Raw genomic sequence first — 19,011 nt, forward strand, 5'->3', positions numbered from 1 at the left:
ACTCAGGAAAGCACAGGAAACAAAGGAAGCATACTTCCTGTCCAAAAGGAAACTCCACCAGAGATTGATACGGTCCATTCTCCCTGAACACTATGTATGTGAATAACACATACGTAAAATTACACAAATTACACATTTTCTACAACCTTAAAAGGCCACACAATAAGCGTTAATATCTTTGAGCAACAAATATTGTTTGAGTTTTGTCAATTATGGTAAACTTTGACAATAGAACCCTGTTTTCCTCCCAGAACGATTTCTTGATCTGATGTAGTGATTTCTGCTGTAAACCCCCAGTTTAAAATGAGTTGACAAAATGTAAAATGCTGAATATGCAATATCTGACTTGATTGCATTGAAAATGTTTTTGTGGAACTCAGAATACATTCATATTCTTTGTAATATTTTCATTTTGAGTTTTAAACGGTTTAAAATGTGATGAGAAACAAGCAATGTCAGCCAAGTCTGAGCAAATTCAATCTATTCAGTATGTAAGAAAGCAGGATTGCTGACAATAGAAGGTTAGACTTAAAAATGCTATATATAAAATATGTAAAATTGCAGCCAGTAGCATTTAATACAGGTACTGCAGTCCAAATTCAAACCTTCCCCTCCTCCCCAGACTTGAGGCTTTCATGGAATGCCAGGAAAGAAAAGAAATAGCTCGACTTATACCTAGGGTTACTCTGTGTTTATGCACATACACGTGTAACATATCAGTCTCAAACTCTGTTTTATAAACATCAGTCTTATTTGGTTCATTTTCACATGTCAGCAACAAGCCTTGATAAAGGGATGGAAATGAAAGTGTGTCTGCTCTGAGCAGCAACAGAAGAGTGACAGCAGTGGAGAATCATGACCTGTTATTCACATGTTTACTGTTCACACTGAAGACCTGCAGTTGCAGTGAGCAGATTTGGCCACAGTGAGGCAGCCTGGTGACAAAAACTTAGTGGAGCATGTAGGAGGAGGAAGAAGAGGAAAGTTTGGTAGGAACGTACAGCAATTCCACGAAGCAGGATACTGATGAAGGTAAACTAGAAGATGAAAAAAAAAAACCTTTGACCTCTTCAGACAACACACACACACACACACACACACACACACACACACACACACAATTCTCCATGATACAATGCAATAGATACAATGCAATCCTCTTACTCTATCCTTAACCATCACAACTAAATGCCCGATTCTAACTGTAACCTTAACCACCTTAACCATCACCACTAGGGGAAAACATTATGTCTATGAGTGTCCTCACTAAGAATGCTGTACACAGACTGTGTGTCTGTATGGACCAAACAATGTACACAAAAATGTCTGTGGGGACATTTTGACCTTGAGGGGACATTTTGTCTGTTCTCCACAAGGTTAAATGGCTTTTTCAGTGTTAAAACCTGGTTTTAGGGTTTGGGTTAGAATTATGTTTAGGTAAGGGTAAGCCATACCCTAACAACTTAATACCTAACCCTAACCACAAATCAAATCTCGAATGAACCAGTTCTTCCTCATGAGGACATTAGGATGGTTGATGATTACCTTACTGATACCAGCCATATGTCAGCTGAAATGGTTGTTGGGTGTTTGTGTGTGTGTGTGTGTGTGTGTGTGTGTGTGTGTGTGGGGTTGCTTTTCTCCATCATGTTTTTATCCTGTGAAGAAGTTACGAAAAGTGCAATATAAATGAAGTTTGAAAGGTCAGTGTTAATGCAAGAAAATGTCCCGAAGAGGTAATAAATCCAAGTACACACACACGCACAGGTATACCAATGTGTGATGATAACACAGACAGACACACACGCACACACACACACTCCTATTGTTGGGTAACAGCTTCTCTGTGACCTGAGGGATAACAGCTTAACGATTGTCTAGTTACCTAGGCAACGGGAAAAAGACAAAGATGGGGCATTCATCCTGTGGGTTTTTTTTTTATCCAATTCTCTCTCTCTCTCTCTCTCTCTCTCTCTCTGCCTGGAGTAAGTGTGGCGTGTGCTCGTGTTGAGGACTGATTTTCTTCAGTGAATGTTTTCAGTCTTTTTCTCTCGTTTTGTTTGTCAGGTTGTTGTGATGTAGTTGAATCCAGTTGTTTGTCAGTTACAGATCATTGTGTGTGTGTATGTGTGTACGGGCCTCGTGGCACCTCGTGGTGTGGCTGACTGACGCCATCATGGTGTTGACTGACAGCTTCTCCGGACTTGGAAACATGGCATCAAAGTTGCGGCAGGGTTGATGATGCGTTCTATGCATTAGTGCCAAGAATTGCACCCCTTGCTGCGTGTATGTGCACAAATAAAGAAATAGTAGTTTATTGGAAAAGTATTATGAGTGGCCCTGTGATGGACTGGCGACCTGGATGTACCCCGCCTTTTGCCCTATGTATACTTCCTTTACACACCTTCCTTTCAGAGTTGCAGTACATCAATGCAGAGATATTTGCAGTTTCTCTAACTTTTTATCTTTTTAACTTCATTTAATTTATCAACAGCATTTGTAGTGAGGACACGTGTAGACATAATGCATTCCCTAACCTTCAAATTAGTTTGGGTAAGTCCTCACAAAATTGATCCTCACAAAGATAGCCCTACAAGAACACACACACACACACACACACACATTCCTTTACTTAATATCTTTGAAACACACACGAACATGCACATTTTCAGATATACAGAGTTCAGGCACCACCAAAAATCATATCAAGGTCTGATGTGCTTTGAAGTTCAAACCAGTATGATTGATGTGTGAGTGTATGTATGTGTGTGTGTGTGCGTGTGTGTGCGTGCGTGTGTGTGTGTGTGTGTGTGTGTGCACGTGGATTTGTTTCCAAAATCAAAGAAGAAGCAGCATCTTCAAAAAAACCCCAAGCTTCAAAAACACAGGTCTGACGCAAGTGGCTACGAAAAAGAAGAGGAAAACGAGCATGAAGAACACAGGAGGATGGAGAGAGGATGATGAAGAATGATGGGACGATGGTAAGACGAGGGAAGACAGAGATGAAAGATTCAGAATAAAAATGAAAGCAGATGACAACTAAAGAACGGGGGGACACTGAGAAGGAAGAATATGAATATCAGGGAAGGGGGAAGGATATAGAAGGGAAAGAAATGGAATATGTAGGGATGAATAAGTAAATAGAGAGCAACACAGAGAACAAGGTGAACTAGTGACATGAAACACCTAAGATGGAGGGACAGGTATGGAAGAGGAAAGCATGCAAGAAGAAAAGGAAGAAGAAAATTAACAATTAAAGTATCGGGGCATGAAAATGAAAAAAGGAAGAAAGAACTGACGATAAAGCAAATGGCAAAGTTAACAGGCAGAGGAGCATGACGAGGAAAGTAACAAGGAAGGCATGACTCATGGAGGAAAAGGAAGAACATGAGGGATATGATCTCTCTTTGAAGACGCTCTTGTGAAAAGTTTGGATAAAAAAAAAAAAAACAGTGGAAAAAAAAACCTCAAATGAAACCAGAAGGATAAATGTTTGGTCACCGGGTCACTTGAGATGTCCCTGTCAACCAAATAACAACAAATGTACAACAAACAAAAAACGAATATTCATGTGAGAGAAGCTGCGATCAAAGGCTAACGATTGGGTTGAGCTGAGAGGAAAAGAGCGGGAAAAAAAAAACCTGTGAGGAAAGAAGGAGAGAGAGGTTAGTGGAGCTTTAGTTTCAGTTTCAGCTTATTGTCATTCCAGTGTCGCACCTGGAGGGTCCCCCTGTGAAGTCCTAACGTGCAGAACAACACAGAACAAACTCGATTATGTTCTCCATTAGTTGCAGACATGAACATTGAAGCTTTTAATCAACAGAGCCACCAGTTGACTGAGATTCGACAAATCTACAAGTCAGTTATCAGTTTCTTCCTGGGATATTTCACTCCCAGAAGAAAAATTCCCTCTGGTGGGACAGCAACATACTGAGCTAAATGTCAACTCGTCCTCTCTGCTTGATGAAAAGGCAACTGAAGACCTGGGTCCAGTCTTACCTTCTGCACTTTGCTTCGAGGTAGTACATTTACAATTAAATTAAATTGAATTCAATTAAAATGACGGGGCTGCAGTGCCTCACAGCAAGACTGTAGCATGTTCTCCTCATGTGCGTGTGGGTTCTCTTCTCTCCGGGTACTCTGGCTTCCTCCCACAGTTCAAGCATGTACAGATTAGGTTAATTGGACACTGAATTGACCATAGGTGTGAGAATGAATGGTTGTTTGTCTCTACCTGTTTGCCCTGTGATGGACAGGTAACCTCCCCAGGGTGTACCCTGCCTTTCGCCCTATGTCAGCTGGGATTGGTTTGTTTTCCTTAAAATGTCAGATTTTGCTCTCACTAATTATTGCCTGAGAAACCAAGTGGCTCAAACCTGAAGCAAAATACACTCACCAGCCACTTTGTTCAACTGCTTACTTGCTTGCAAATATCTAATCAGCCAATCATGTGGCAGCAGCTCAGTGTATTTAGGCTACATGGTCAACGCGACCTGCTGAGGTTCAAACTGAGCACACAATGGAACGACCTCAAAGCACATGACCTGCTTTCAGAAACTGCTGATCTACCGTCACCTCTAGGGTTTACAGGTATGAGGAAAAACTATTCCGTCAGCAGAAGGTTTCTCGTCAAAAATGTTTTGTTGATGCCAGAGGTCAGAGAATGGCCACACTGCTTCAAAATGATAGAAAGAGGCAACAGCAACTCAAAAAACACACTCTTTTTACAACCAAGGGCGGCAGAAAACATCACTGAAGAACACCAGCAGAGGATCACACCAAATGTCTGTGGACTGTATACCTAATGACTGGTTAGTGTATGTATTAATATATATCTATATATCTATATTTATCTACATATGTATGTATATATATAAATAAAGTCACGGCGTATAAAATGAAGTCACGGCAGTTTCATGCAGCCGTGCTGTGGTGGCTCCACCCACGTTGAGGAGGTACATGAGTCGAGCCGTGCTGAGGTGAGGCGAGGTGAGCTGGGACCATGTCGCGGAAACTCAGCATCATATTTAAGTGAAGTATCATGTACGTGTACGTTTAGGAGACTTAGTTACTCTATGGTGCCATCAATAAAGACGCAGACACACTGAGAGAGTTTATTTTGATGGCTGTTCAACCATGTTTACTACAGTATTGTTCCCATCTACAGTTATCAGCACAGCTTGTTCTTTTTTTTTTTTTAACATCATCATATATTTTCACCACTGGTTTGTTTTTTTTTTTCTGCTCATTCACTCGGAGGATTTTTAAGCAGCATTATCAAAAAAACTTAAAAGCACATCCTTACATACTGCACATACCAACAATACATACAAACCAAAGCACACATACTCATACGCGCATATCCTAGTATAGCGCCACTCTGGTATATACAGATATATAGAATGAGTAAAAAAAAGAATCTGGTTTTAGTTTTTACATCTTAGTTTTTACATCTTATGACAAGAGTCATACCAAAGACATGGCCACTGAGTGAGTAAACAATAGATAAATAGATATAAAACAAATATAAAAATAAATAAACATAAATACTTGCATCAATTAATAAAAGATGATTTGAGTTTTTTTTTGTTTTTGTTTTTTAAAAAAACTCACCGTTTACTTTTTAACATGTTTTTGTTCAAGTTAATATATAACCAGTGCACCACTATTTACTGTTATATTACCTCGACAACAACAGACTGGCTCCGTAGAGTCAGTGAAGCTTCGCCCTCAACCCATGAGTGGGAGGTACGCGTCGTCTGTACATCAGCCTTCAGGCCTGTCACGTTTAACATCAAGTTTGACAAAGAGTCATTGTTTTCAGCACCATTAACATTGCTGTGACTGCCACCAGTGACACCAACATCCACAAGCTCAGATAGGACATAACACTGGCCAGGTAATACAAATGTGTTATTACCAATATTTTATATATATTTTTTCTCATCAATTAATTAAGTCTTCAAAATTGTCTTCCTGATTTTCCCAGCAGAAGAGACACACATACAACTACAAACCTTGTTTTGGTTTGGTGAGCTCACTTATACTGTATTTAACAAAGCGTATGATGGCCACTGGGTCTATCCTGCAATCCCTCAGAGTGCTGATTATCCACATTCTCCCAAAAAATAAAAATAAATGAAACAGCACATCAAACGGTCATATGACAAGTACAGGCAGTGAAGAAAGGTCAGCAGCAGACTCATCTTGGACGCTGACAGCAGCAAAACGTTTCTTAGAAAAACCAAACTGAACATTTCTGCATGTGGGTGCCCCTGGAGAAATGCTGGTTGAGATTAACCAACAGGCTACCAATGACCCTGAAAGAGAATGATTCCTAATAACCCACCGTTACACTTTCCTCTAGCACCAGAGTCATGCCAAAATGTTCACTGACGAACAAAAAGGAACTACATTTCATAGACAGTTACTCATCTATGAAAAAGCATCGTTGAAAAGTAAGTATGGACACTTTTCTTCATGATTGCTCTACACAATAAAGTACAGTGCACAGATTTTTACCATTGGGAGTTCCTTCAACACCTCAGAATATACACAAGCATCATCGGCGTAAAGGTGATTATTAAAATGAATAGTGAATACTGTTGCATGACATTGGTCAACAGAGGGCCATTCATATGCAGTGTCTAAAAACTAGTAACTAATAATAAGAATAAGAATAAAAATGGAATGGGAGAAGCCAGAGGTGTTTTATAACCAAGGCGCTTGTGGGGTGGAGCTTCTGTCTGCATTGTCACAACTTTTTTACTTCTGCATTGTTACTTAGCAACCGAGCCTGGAAGCCGCTGAGATGACAGAAGTTGCAGCAGCCACGTGGAATTTATTAAAGCATTAAACCAAGAAAAAAAATAAAAAAAAATAAAAACCGATAACAAATTACTAGGAACTACTAGGAATTTCATCTGAGCTGCATCTGGACAGTGTCGCTCATTAATACGCGTGTGTAATGGGTGTCTCCATTCAAAATAATGCATTTTTATACACAAACCTAAAAGACTGCATGTGAATGGCCCCAGGTATGTATACATTAATAAGTTCATGTGTCCAAGCGCATGTTGAAAATCTATAACATTTTGCTTTGTTTTACCTACTAGGCATAATACTACTTTTGTGCTTGGGACAGTCAGCCATGAGCTGATGACCCCCCCTCGACCTTTGTCAACTTCCAAATGATTGTTGGGTTGTTCAAACTCCTATGACACATGCTTCGATGAACATGCTTGTGCATTGTTTCTGGGATGGCGTTAAAGACCCCCCCCCCACACACACACACTTCACTTTAATGCACTGACTGACTTCCCCTTTTTCATTTTCTTTAGAAGAACTTCAAAGAGAGGCGACTGAACAACAATCTGTTGTGAAGTTAGCTTTGATGCCACTCTTTTTTATTAACTGTTAATTGTTGCTGACCAGGCTCCACTTTCCAAAGCTCCAGCTGCTTTTAATTGATACCCAGGTGGAAAGATTTAAATTTTTCGACTTTGTAGTTGATTACTGATTGGCTGCTGAACGTGTTCAACTTGCTTTCGGGGATAGCAATACACAATTTACCATGTTGCTTTTACTCCTGTCCAGTAAACTCAGTTCAAAGTCAAAGGCTTGTGCAGACTTTCTAAGTTGCATTGCATTTCTGAAGGTCAATCCAACGTCAACAATTGAGACAAGAAAGAACAGCTATTGCTGAGTAACTTCTTGTTTACTGCAAAAAAGGCTATGCACTTTGCATTTTCGAATGATTTTTTTGTTATCAATTTTCTTTGGACACATTTTGTATCTTGTATAAACCTCTTAGGGCCGGGTCATTCTTTCCACGTCCACGTGTGAGCAGAGGTCCACTTGGGTCTGTGGATCTGCACACAGCTCTCCAGTCCAGCAGGTGGCATGCTCTCGTTTTGGTCAAAAGAGACAACAAAGAAGAGGCTAACCATGGGAACTTGTTTGAGGTTATATGAGGAAAACCACCAATACCCATACATGTACAAGTTAGCGAATACAAGGAAACACAAATGATTTCCTGGTGAGTAATCACTGCTACTGTAATGAAATATGAGTTTGAGTAAGCATGCGCACAATGCTAAACTGGTGCAGAGCTAGGGCCTTGTTTGAGTATGAACAAAACCGTGGAGTGGAGAACGCAGAAAGTATGACCTGGCCCTTAGCCAAACACGTTAATGGGTTTTCATATGTCTTAAGGTCTGTTGTCATGATTCTTTGTTTGCTACTGTTCACCCTCCCTCCAAAGAAAACACAGAAAACAATCACTGACAAATGTCTTCACAGGATAATGAGTTTGCTCATGATACCTTTCCCATGCCTATGTTATGTGTTTGAAGAAGGAGGAAAACTCAGAATTAAATTTAGTAGTAGTAAAACCAAACGCCATTCATCACGTAAACTACTTACTAGTATAGCTTATATCTGACATCTGTATTTATTCAACTGTACATCACAGGCCTGTGTGTGGCGAGTTGCAGCATGCCATTATGGTGGTAGCCACTGCAGAACTTGTCCAGCTTACATCCTGACTTCCAGTCCCGATTCATTTTTCCAAACACGTCCTCTTCTCAGGTAGCTGGGGTGGAAACTGTGGGACATTTGTAACGGCTGCTGTTGTAACTCGTGTGGATGTGTGGCCAACATTTTATAAGCCATCTGGAGACTTAGTTTTGAGCCAACAGTAGATCAATGCTTGTGTTTCCGTGAGTCTGGAGACACAAGTTGAAGACTACATCTGTCTTCAGACGCCACTGATGAAGCTCAGGGGATTGTTACCGAAGGTCCAGAGGGACATGCAATCTTTTTGAGGCATGATGGGGGGGGGGGAATAATACAACTATCATTTAGCTTTGCTTAAAGAGTTCATTCTTATTGTTGGTATATCGTTGTTGTTGTTTTTTTTTAAAATCATCACTCCTGTCAGTCAGTAATGATTCGGTGATTTGAAGGTCAAAGGTATCTAGCTTATTCAAACTGAAACAGACGTAAGTTATGTTTTGTTTATCCTGATTTAAGTGCTATTCAATCATACTGCATATATCCTGGATTTCTAAAACAATCCACATTCAGCATGGTTTAAGGTAGATCTTTAGGGATCTTTTGACCTGCAAATCACATAAGTTGTATTTATTGGATAAATCACTCTGATTCTGCCGCCAAGCCAAAACAATTGCATGTCCAACGCAAACTCTAGCAGCATTACCTGGCAAGTCTCGGTTACATCTCCACAATCCAAGGTTTAGGTTCATGCAGCAGACTATTTCGCAATTGATCTCAATCTCTGTGACTTCATTCTTCCTAAGTCTTTTTTTACGTCTTGTGCTGACCATTTGTGATGAAACTAAATCTAACACTCCTTGGTCCCAAGATGAGAGATTACATTTCTGACCTTCGTGTTTTTAGAGTAGAGAAGATGAAGATTAACCCAGTTCAGCATTACTCCAGTAACTTCCCATGGCTCATTCATGCTACTTACTCCTGGACTGTGTCCTAAAGGGAGAGCCTCAGTCACAGATTGCGCTTCACATTTTACAATCAAGTTCTGACAACCTCTTTTCTTAAAAGCAGTCACCTGACACTGTGTCTCCTCTTCATGTCTCTCCTGACATACATTGTCTTGGGATGAGAACTAATCTCCGGCTGAGCCTTGGTCCCAGACTGCATTTTAAGTTAAGAGCCCCTTTGGCTTAGACTGTTGTTTCATATTCTAATACCTCTTTGCTTCCCATCATGCTACTTCTGTACTGTATCCGGGGGCTGACGGCCGATGTTGTCTCCAGAAGCAGAATGGTCTTGCGGAGGCGCCGATCAATGAAGTGTGCATCCCAGGCTGGGTATCGCTTTCTTGGGAGGTCAATCCGGATCACAGGGCCCTCCTGTGCACGGGATGAGGAGGAGGTCCTGTGAAGGAGTGCAGGAGAGGAGGAAGGGGAGGGACGTACCTGGAAGACAGGCAAGCAACTGTCCCTGTCTCTCTCCTTGTCCCTTTCTCTCTCCCCAGGAATCAACTCTCCCGTGTCTTTAGTCCTGGGGAGAGTCCTCGGAGGGCTTGTAATGACCATATCTGTTTGGGACCCTTGCGACGGGGTGAGGCAAGCATCAATTACTCCTGCAACCCCTCCGGCACCCACCACACCCTCGTCCACACACCCTCTCCACTGTGAGCCCAGAACAGGCCCATCAGGGTGCAGCCAGCAGTAGTACAGCAGCATGAAGAAGGTGCCCAGGGCAAAGCTGCAAGCCATTAGGCACACCACGACGAGGGCGTAGGAGTCAGAGGTGTGCGTGCCGCGATACGTGTACCAGGCGGTGGTCAGTGCGACGTTCTCAGCCAGTGTCACAGAATAGTAGACAATCATGCGGAAACGACTGGGCCCCTCCTTGACATTGAACCAGCAGAAGATGTAGATGATTCCCACCACCATGTTGTAGATGATCTCCTCCCACTTAGACATGCAAAAGTCGGTCTCACCTTGGATGATCCAGAAAGTCATGACACACCTGAGAAAAAATAAACAATACCACAGCATATCACACAGGGGTAGGGAGCAAGATGACAATACAAGACGTCCAATATGAATTTATCTCAACTTTAAACATAGGTCCCTTTTCAAACTTCTCCAAAAAACACACAGAGAGGTATTTTCATGGCAGGATATCATTAGTTATTTAAAGATACCACTTCACTCTTCTTACCCCTCCCTCTCCTGACACCATTACACATTCGCCCACATCCACACGCTGTCTCTACTAATGCAGGAATCAGGTGCTTGGCAGCCTGTGACTCTGGCATAGGAACTTCTTCCAGCAGCTAATACTAGACTAAATAGATAAGATCCTCAGTGCATTCAGACGAACTGACCAGACACATGTTCAAATAATAATAAGAGCCCTCTCCTTAGCCTAGCCTTCACTGATTGGTTAAAAGGTAGCAGATTTCATATCTATATTCATATCTATATAACTATTGTTCAAGAAAATACATTGTTATTACAATTCATAAAGGCCCTAATTCTGGGAAAATATGTACTATAACTATGAAATAGCTGTTAAAAGCACATATTCTAAGCCTCTCCTTGAAGATCCTATCACATATCGCGCACCAGTGGCTGACGATGAATATGCCGAAGTAGAGCTGGAAGACAGAAGCGAAGAGGGCAAAGGCCACAGTCCTTGCTCCAATGGTGAAGAAGTGCCACAGCATCTGTGCGATCACAGCCTTGTAGGACATGGGCAGTTTGTCGTCACGAGAGTCACGGAGGACCTTCTGATAGGAGGCAATCATCCAGGCTAGAGAGACCAAGGAGGCTGAGGCCGAGAGACCTGAAGACGTGGACAGAGAGAGAGGGGAAAAAAAAGAGGAAGAGACACAAATAAAAAGATGGTCGGATTAAGGGAGGATATAAAAGAAAATAAAGATAATATACTTCATTTTAATTGCAAAAAAAAACCCCCACACACTTTCACTCTGACATTTCAAAAATCAATACAGTAGTCACGCTGACGTTACAGTGTAGCTGATGGGTCAGCTCTCAACTCACACCAGTGAAAGTGAAGGACAGATTTATAATGTACCCTGTCAAGGTAGTGACACAATGTACACAGTATGTTGACAGTTAACCAATACGTTTCAGCGCGTAAATAATAAAGATAGTTAAATATCATCTTGGCCTTGCAGTCTGACAAGAGCGAGAGCTGCAGATGCAACACAACACATTCTGTATTGGTCACTTAATGTTACGTTATGTTACGTGTTTCAGTTCAAAATAAGATAAATGCAACATTAGTTGTACATAACTCACACATTATTTTTTTCAAATTGACTTGAACGGGTTTCAAAGCGAGGTCAAACGATGGTTAGCCTGTACGTATTCCCGAACTGCGAGACCCCCCCGCGAGCCACTCACAGCTCAGTTTAAGACATTAAACATTCATGTGTGTTAATTATGTAGTCTTGTCTCAAATTAGCCATGAATCTCAGAGAAGGCATTAAAAATTGAGCAGAAAGAGAGCTGCTCTGACTTTGCGTTTTGAAGGAATCTTTATTAGTTCTTATTTTTAGGAGATGAGAACTCCATGATAGAAGAGTTAAGTCTGAGCAATTCATTCAAAGTTCACATGGAATGTTTGGAAGTGTGTTTATTTGATGATGCTATGTATAATGACCTTTAAAAACCAATAAACGCTTCATAATGTGTTTGTTGCTTTGCATGATTTGTAATGATGTTATTTAGACAGTTTGATTCAACAGTGCTTTATTGCTATATGCTTTGTTTAACCTCTTTGAAAGATGGTCATCATTTGTGGAGGAAATCAGTGGCAGTGGACCATAAACGTTGAAACCTTTCCTCCATTCCTCCAATTTTTCTCGACTAAAATTAGGTTTGGAGTGAAAATTACAGGAAAAGTACTGTCAATACATTCAAGCATACTCACCTACCGTCAGTAACAGTTTACATCGTTCTTAAACAAAGTAAACAGTGGTATTATAATAGGAATTATGACCAAATCTATAAAAATAAAACCAAACATGTATACCCCCACAACCCCACGGTTATAAATAATGAATCAACTCTGGAGAAGATGAAGAATTCAGTGGCTCACACTTCACAACTTGTTTTCTTTCTCCCGTTGTCGCACAGCTTCAAAAACCCAGCTCACCTTGCAGAGGGAGGACACCATTTCCGTGGATCATGATGCTCAGCTGGAGGACGAGCTGCGGTGCCGACTTGAGGAAAGCCTCCAGGAGGCGGAGCATGGTGATGTCAGCGCTCTCGAACATCAGCCGCCAGTAGAAATGGCGGCGAGGCCCGTTGCCGTGCCAACGGCTCTGGGCGCCAAGGTAGAGAGTGTGGATATACCTGAGGATCAGAGACAGAGGCGTCTTTTTTTAATCATAGCTGCACACACATCTGATTTACATTCACATATACGCAACATGTGAGTGAACAAAAAATCCTACTGCGTGTCCTCGTAAAACATTAAAGAAGACAACAGGAAAGCAAAATAATGTCCGAGCAAATGTATTGGAGGAGCGGCGTGGTCTGTACATACCACATTCAGGCACCGCAACGTTTTGTTGTGTTGTAATAATACCTTATTGTGACTATTACTGATCCAAATCAGCTGTACATTGTCAAACAAACTTGCAATAAATAGCAGAATCACAGAGGAGAGATGTTATAGTATATTTTGAACATACATTTTCTTGTTAAATTGATGATTGTGTGTAAATGTCACAGACACAAATGCAAGTTTTCTGGAATCTCTGATTTTAACCGTTAATGTTAAAACCGTTAATGTTAATCTCTATACTAAACGTTTTAAAGAAGAGTAAATTCCCCAAGCCACATACTTCCTATATATTTTATTTTAGAATGTATCCTTACATGATGGGTTTACTTTGTCTCACTCTTTATACACTAAGAATATTGTTTCAATACTTTCTTCTTTTTTTGCACTTATCTTCTGTATTTGTAGATTATTGACACTGGAGTGTATATGTCGGTTTCATGTACAATCTTTCTTTCTTAATAAAGTTAATAATAATCTTAATAAAGAGGAAAAAAAGCTGTACATTGTGTCTGTAATAAAACTTGACACAAACATTTTAAAAATAATAAAATCTCTACATTATGACTTTTAACACCCAATAGTTTTATTCTGTTCTAATTCTTTTACTTGACTTTTTATTCTTTTGTGATTTTAATTGGTATTTTCATGCTTTGGTTTATGTGTCATGCCTTTGCTTTTATACCATGTGTTTATAATGCTGCGTGTCTGTAGTGCTTTTATTTTGTAAACCACTTTGGTCACCTATGAAGGGATATAGAATGTATAAATGCATGGTTTGACTATGACACACACACAGTACGTCGTCAAGTTAATTAGTTAATGTGGAGAGACACTCCCAAGTCTCTCTCACACACAGGGAAGAAAGCCCTTTATTTAAAGGGGAAAAACAGCGGGACACACGCTCAAATTGAGGTGTTTGTGTTTAATTAAATGTAATCTTAGTGCATAAATCCTAAGTAAAAACACAAACAAAAACAAGAATAAAACAGGGTCAAGAACCAAAAGGACAACTTTAAAGAGGAAGCATGACTCCCACTGAGACAATCTTCTGAGAGGGTTCTCAACCCTCAGCTGTCACTGTTCACCGCCGATTGCATTTCTGTTGTTTTGTTTTGTTGATATCTGGAGTGGTATTGGTCACAAGATTGCAGCGGGTCATTTGGCAGCGGAGAGTTAGCCAGTGTTCATGTTTTGGTTTTTTAAAGCCTTAAAACCCACAAAGACTGATGCGAGTGAATGGAGAGACAGGGCGTCTCGAAGATGTGTGACACTTTGTGTTTACTGGAGGTAAACATGAGGTCTGCACTGAGGTGACTCCAGTAACCAGAGGTTTGGGAAAACACTCAGGAAAAGCTTTTGTGTTATGACAGCAGAGATGGTCTTTAAAGGTAGCAGCTGTTTCACACCGAACATGAAGAAAACAAACACATCATATCCCTTACATTTAGAAATAAAGACACTTAAAGTGTGCTATCTCCACCAAGGAGGTCACACTTTTTCAACCAAAAATCATAGGTGGATTTTGAGTTTTTTATGATTTATTTTAAGCTTTTTTTTTCTTTTCTTTTTTTAAGAAAATATACATACTGTACATGCTGCTGCTTTTTTATGTTTTTTTTTTAATTCTCACTCTATGTCTATGTTTGATGTAAATGTATCTCAAGAAGAGCATCTGCGACCATAGAGATGATAAATGTGTTATATAAGAAGACATAAAGTGAACCCCGCCTTTCGCCCTATGTCAGCTGAGATATTGGCACAGCGCCCCCCTGTGGAGGATTAAGTGGTAGAGGGTGGATGGATGGACGGATGGATGGATGGAGGGACATATAATGACACTGATGTGTCATTAAAGATTCAGGAAACATTTTAAAATGAAATGCTGTTGCGCCACTCACCACCAACCATCCAATACTCAATTACAGGGCATGAAATGAACACACAACCACACGCCAAATGTGGGTATATGTTGTGTTGTTGACATTATCTGCTGTTTTTTTTTTAACTGACGAGGGTGACTCATCAAGTCCAACATTTTTTAAGCCCAAAATGTGGCGGCATATTGCTGGGGTGAAGAGGCCGGTGACAACGCACCAACAAGAGGATGACGAGGATGATTTTAATTGGCGCAGATGGCAAGGTTCTTGATTATTTCTGTCATTTTCTATTAACTTGGCCTAGTCATTAATTAGATTAAGTTGGTTAATAACTCGACAGCACTTTAATTTGTATTCTGAACAAGTTCAAGAACCTTGCTTATGCATTTTCTGTGTCGTTCACGCACAAATCCACCTGCCACAGTGGCTGGTGGCCAAAAAAGTTAACGTCAGGCCCTCCTCAATTCTATTCAAATAAGACTTAGACTCAGTCATAGCTCTTCAACACATTAACGACACATCTTCAACACTCGCGTCTGAACATTACCAAACCCTCACGACTTCTCAAAAACTCAAATTCAAATAGACGAGGGACCACAGACACATGGATGTCTGTGGACAGGGGAATCCAAATGGGCAAGGCTAATGCTGTCTCTCAGAAGAAAATGCTAAATTTGTAACTTAAAAAGTTACAAAGTTAATACAGACATTTGAATAGAACAAAGGAATGAATTAGAATGTGTGTTTAATGTTATTTTCATTTGCACACAAACAGTTGGCCACAATCGGACGAACACAAACTGTGGCCGAAATGCATGGGATGGAGAGGTGTATAAAAGGAAGGGCTGATGCATCATGGGAGAAGATTATGGTCGGCAGTATAGCGAAAGCACAGCAGGACGGAAGGGTGGTGGAGGAGAAATGAAACTCGGGTGGCAGAAAAGTGAAACAATGCTTACTTCCTGTGCCTGTGCATCCTGAAGCAGATTTTAAATAGAGAGGTAAAAATAACCAGCAGCAGCAGCAGCAGCAGTGTGTGTGTATGCACACGTGTGTGCACACACACACACGCGTCAGCACATGTACAGTGTATGTAAAGTACGTATGATTTCACTCCTGGAAAACACAGATGAGCGGGGAGGTGTGTATGTGGACACGCACACGCACACACACACACACACACACACACACACACAAAGTGACAGATAGGCAGCAAGGCCAACGACGCAGCCTTGAAAATCTGTAGCTCTGCAAATAATTTGCTGGCCAAGCACTGCCTGCACTCCCCCATTCTGTAGCAATATCCCTCCCTCTCTCTCTCTCTATGAGTCTGTCTCCATTTCTGCCTCTTTTATCTCTTGCAGGTTTCATTTCTTCCTCTATCTCTTTTTTTCCCCCCAGTCAGTCAGCAGCCACTAGACGCAGCATCCAAAGAGTTGGTCTTGTTACCAACTTTTCACCCTTATGATCTCTTTTATTCCCCCCTCGGGGCAGTCTGGATGTTTATTTAATGTCCTGTCATTGTTTTTTTTTGAACGGTCGTACAGTGATTTTTGTTTTTTAACCTCCTGTTCCACACTTTATTTGTTTTCTCTTTCCGAGGTGTTCACAATCTCTTTAATTCTCTGCCTTTTCTGAGCATTGTTTCTTTTCCCCGTCACTGAATCTCTATCTTTACACTCTTTCGCCGTTTCTTTTTCACTTGCGTGTTATCTCTCATGTTGTTTTTCTCTCAATCCAATTTCATGCAGCAACCCCCCCTCCCCTCCCTCCTCTCTTGCTCTCCCTCTCGCTCATTTCTCTTTCTTTCTCCATCCAATTTATTTTGTTCTTCCCTCAGGCGTTCTCATGTGCCTCAAGCTTCCAATCTATCAAATCTATATGAATCTTCTCCTCTTTTCTCCTCCCCTCTATGCTGTATTACACTTATTTATCCTCCTCTTCTCTCCGCCAAAAACTCTACTATCTACAAGGCCGCAGTTGGACCTCTGAGGCCCAGTGCATTAACGTGAAAGGAGCTTGTGTGTGTGTGTGTGTGTACTCCCAAACCCTATAGTGAACCAAGTAAAGTCAGTAAAGCAAATACAATATCGGTTTAATGGTTCAAAAATACTGTAATTATTGTTTGAAAATACACTTGTTCTTTGTGCTCCCTGATTTGCTCTTTGCGTCGTGTTTTTTTGTATATGATTTTGACCATGGGCGGGCCTTAGGAAGCTGTCTGTTGATTGGCTACTGAGATTTGGAGTGACAGCTCAATGAACAAGATGTAGTCAAGGGTTTGGAATCGCTGTCCGTCGGAGTTCCAGACGGACAACGACTCCAAGCCCTTGACTACTTCTGGTCCATTGAGCCGTCAGCGGCTCACCAAAAAAACCACAGTGCAAAGAGCAAATCAGGGAGCGCAAAGAACACTAAAATAAGACATTTTTGAATGATTAAATCGATATTTTATTAGCTTTGTGAAAAGTGTTGGTTGAACGTGATGACACAAATCTAATTCGATAGTCGCAGACATTTTTTGATGAAAAACACACCAACAAAACTTCAGACCAAGTTCACAATTACTCACATTTGGACAATATGTTTTTTTAGTGGAAAACATGCTCGTTAAAATAGCTGCACTGCACACGGTGCTGAAATGAATGGAAATGAGTCTGAGAAACGGTGGCTGCTCTTGTTAGAGACCAGATCAATGACTGTTAATTTCAAGTCACCTCTAACGTTTGATTGTATCTTGAATGATGTCTGCGGAGGCTTTTTTCCACATTTTTTATATAACGATGATCATTATTGTAGCGGCTGTCACTGTTGTGACACCCGTTCACACGGGCCACACATTTCTCATCATTACAGCTCAATGATTTGAAGCTGATCAGCAGATGCACATCCAGGTCTCGGGGAGAGGAAACAAACAAAGGTTACGGAACAGATATTGAAACCAATCATAAATAATGATTTGTTTACCTGCAGGAAAATAAAAAATAAAAACTAACATTCCTATATTTCATGGTAATAGAAGTGGACAGTTATACTATTGTGAGGCTGTCATTTTAAACAACTTAATATTTCCTAATTGATCCTTTTATATACATTTTTTATGAGGCTAATTGCATCTGAGAATCATTTCTGATGTCCTTACTATAAATTGCCAGGACAGTAATGTAAATCCTCCATCACGGAGACAAAGGACACAAAGACAGAAATATGGGTATTTATCAATAACTTGTCCCCGCAGTTGACGGGATATTTGACTGCATGGGTCCCTCCCCCCGTCAGTCTCCATGGTGATACCAGTGACAGGCTTTTAATGAGTTACGAATCTGTTATCTTGACAGAAACACACAAAGAAACTGAAATGTCTATACTGTATATTCTCCAAATGTTAGCAGCGACCAGAAGTGTGCTGGCTCTTTATCCTTCACTTGCCTGAAGAGACTCTCAACAGCAATCGGCAGCATTTATTGCACGTGCGTGAGTGTGTTTGTGACTCTTTTGGGACATTTTCTGATCTCATGGGGACCATGATCTGGTTTGAATGAGGCAGAACCTCATTACTGAGGAATTTTAGGGTTAAGTTTTAAATTGAGGTCAGGTTAAAGTTAGGGTTAGGCAGGATTGAAGTATGATAGAACTGTGTTTGTTAGGACATTTTGACCATGTGAGGAAGTGTTTTTGAAGGTTCAGGCTTGAATTTAGAATTGGGGTTAGATGCGGGTAAATGGCTAGGGAATGCATTATGTCTATGAGTGTCCTGACTGAGGATGCTGTAACAGAACGTGTGCTTTTGTGGTTAGAAGCTCTTTTGCAACAGTTTGATGATATACAGTACGAATAAATGCTGTGGCCCGACTATGTAAACGCCTTGAGATAACATATGATGTGATTTGGTGCCACACAAATGAAATAGATTCAATTTTGATCATCATCACCATCATCATCATCAGCAGCAGCAGCAGCAGAAGTGGTGCTCACTACTGCTCTTGTAGCTGAATGGGAGCAAATCCCTGCAACAATGTTCTTAAATCTGTTGGAAACACAT

At 40.8% G+C, this 19,011-nt stretch overlaps 1 protein-coding gene across 1 annotated transcript in view; it reads right to left on the reverse strand.

The window, feature by feature from the left end:
* Window positions 1–5,113: 5,113 nt before the first annotated feature.
* xkr7 (XK, Kell blood group complex subunit-related family, member 7) overlaps window positions 5,114–19,011 on the reverse strand; it is a 53,364-nt gene continuing 39,466 nt past the window's right edge. Inside the window, exons 2-4 of the mRNA XM_044039205.1 lie at window positions 12,679–12,878; window positions 11,121–11,340; window positions 5,114–10,518 (exon numbers count right to left, since the gene is read on the reverse strand). Of these exons, the coding sequence (XP_043895140.1) occupies window positions 9,705–10,518; window positions 11,121–11,340; window positions 12,679–12,878 (1,234 nt within the window). The 3' untranslated portion in view covers window positions 5,114–9,704. The remainder of the gene's footprint in view (window positions 10,519–11,120; window positions 11,341–12,678; window positions 12,879–19,011) is intronic.

Source organism: Solea senegalensis, linkage group LG11 (assembly GCF_019176455.1).
Source record: "Solea senegalensis isolate Sse05_10M linkage group LG11, IFAPA_SoseM_1, whole genome shotgun sequence".
NCBI lineage: Eukaryota > Metazoa > Chordata > Actinopteri > Pleuronectiformes > Soleidae > Solea > Solea senegalensis.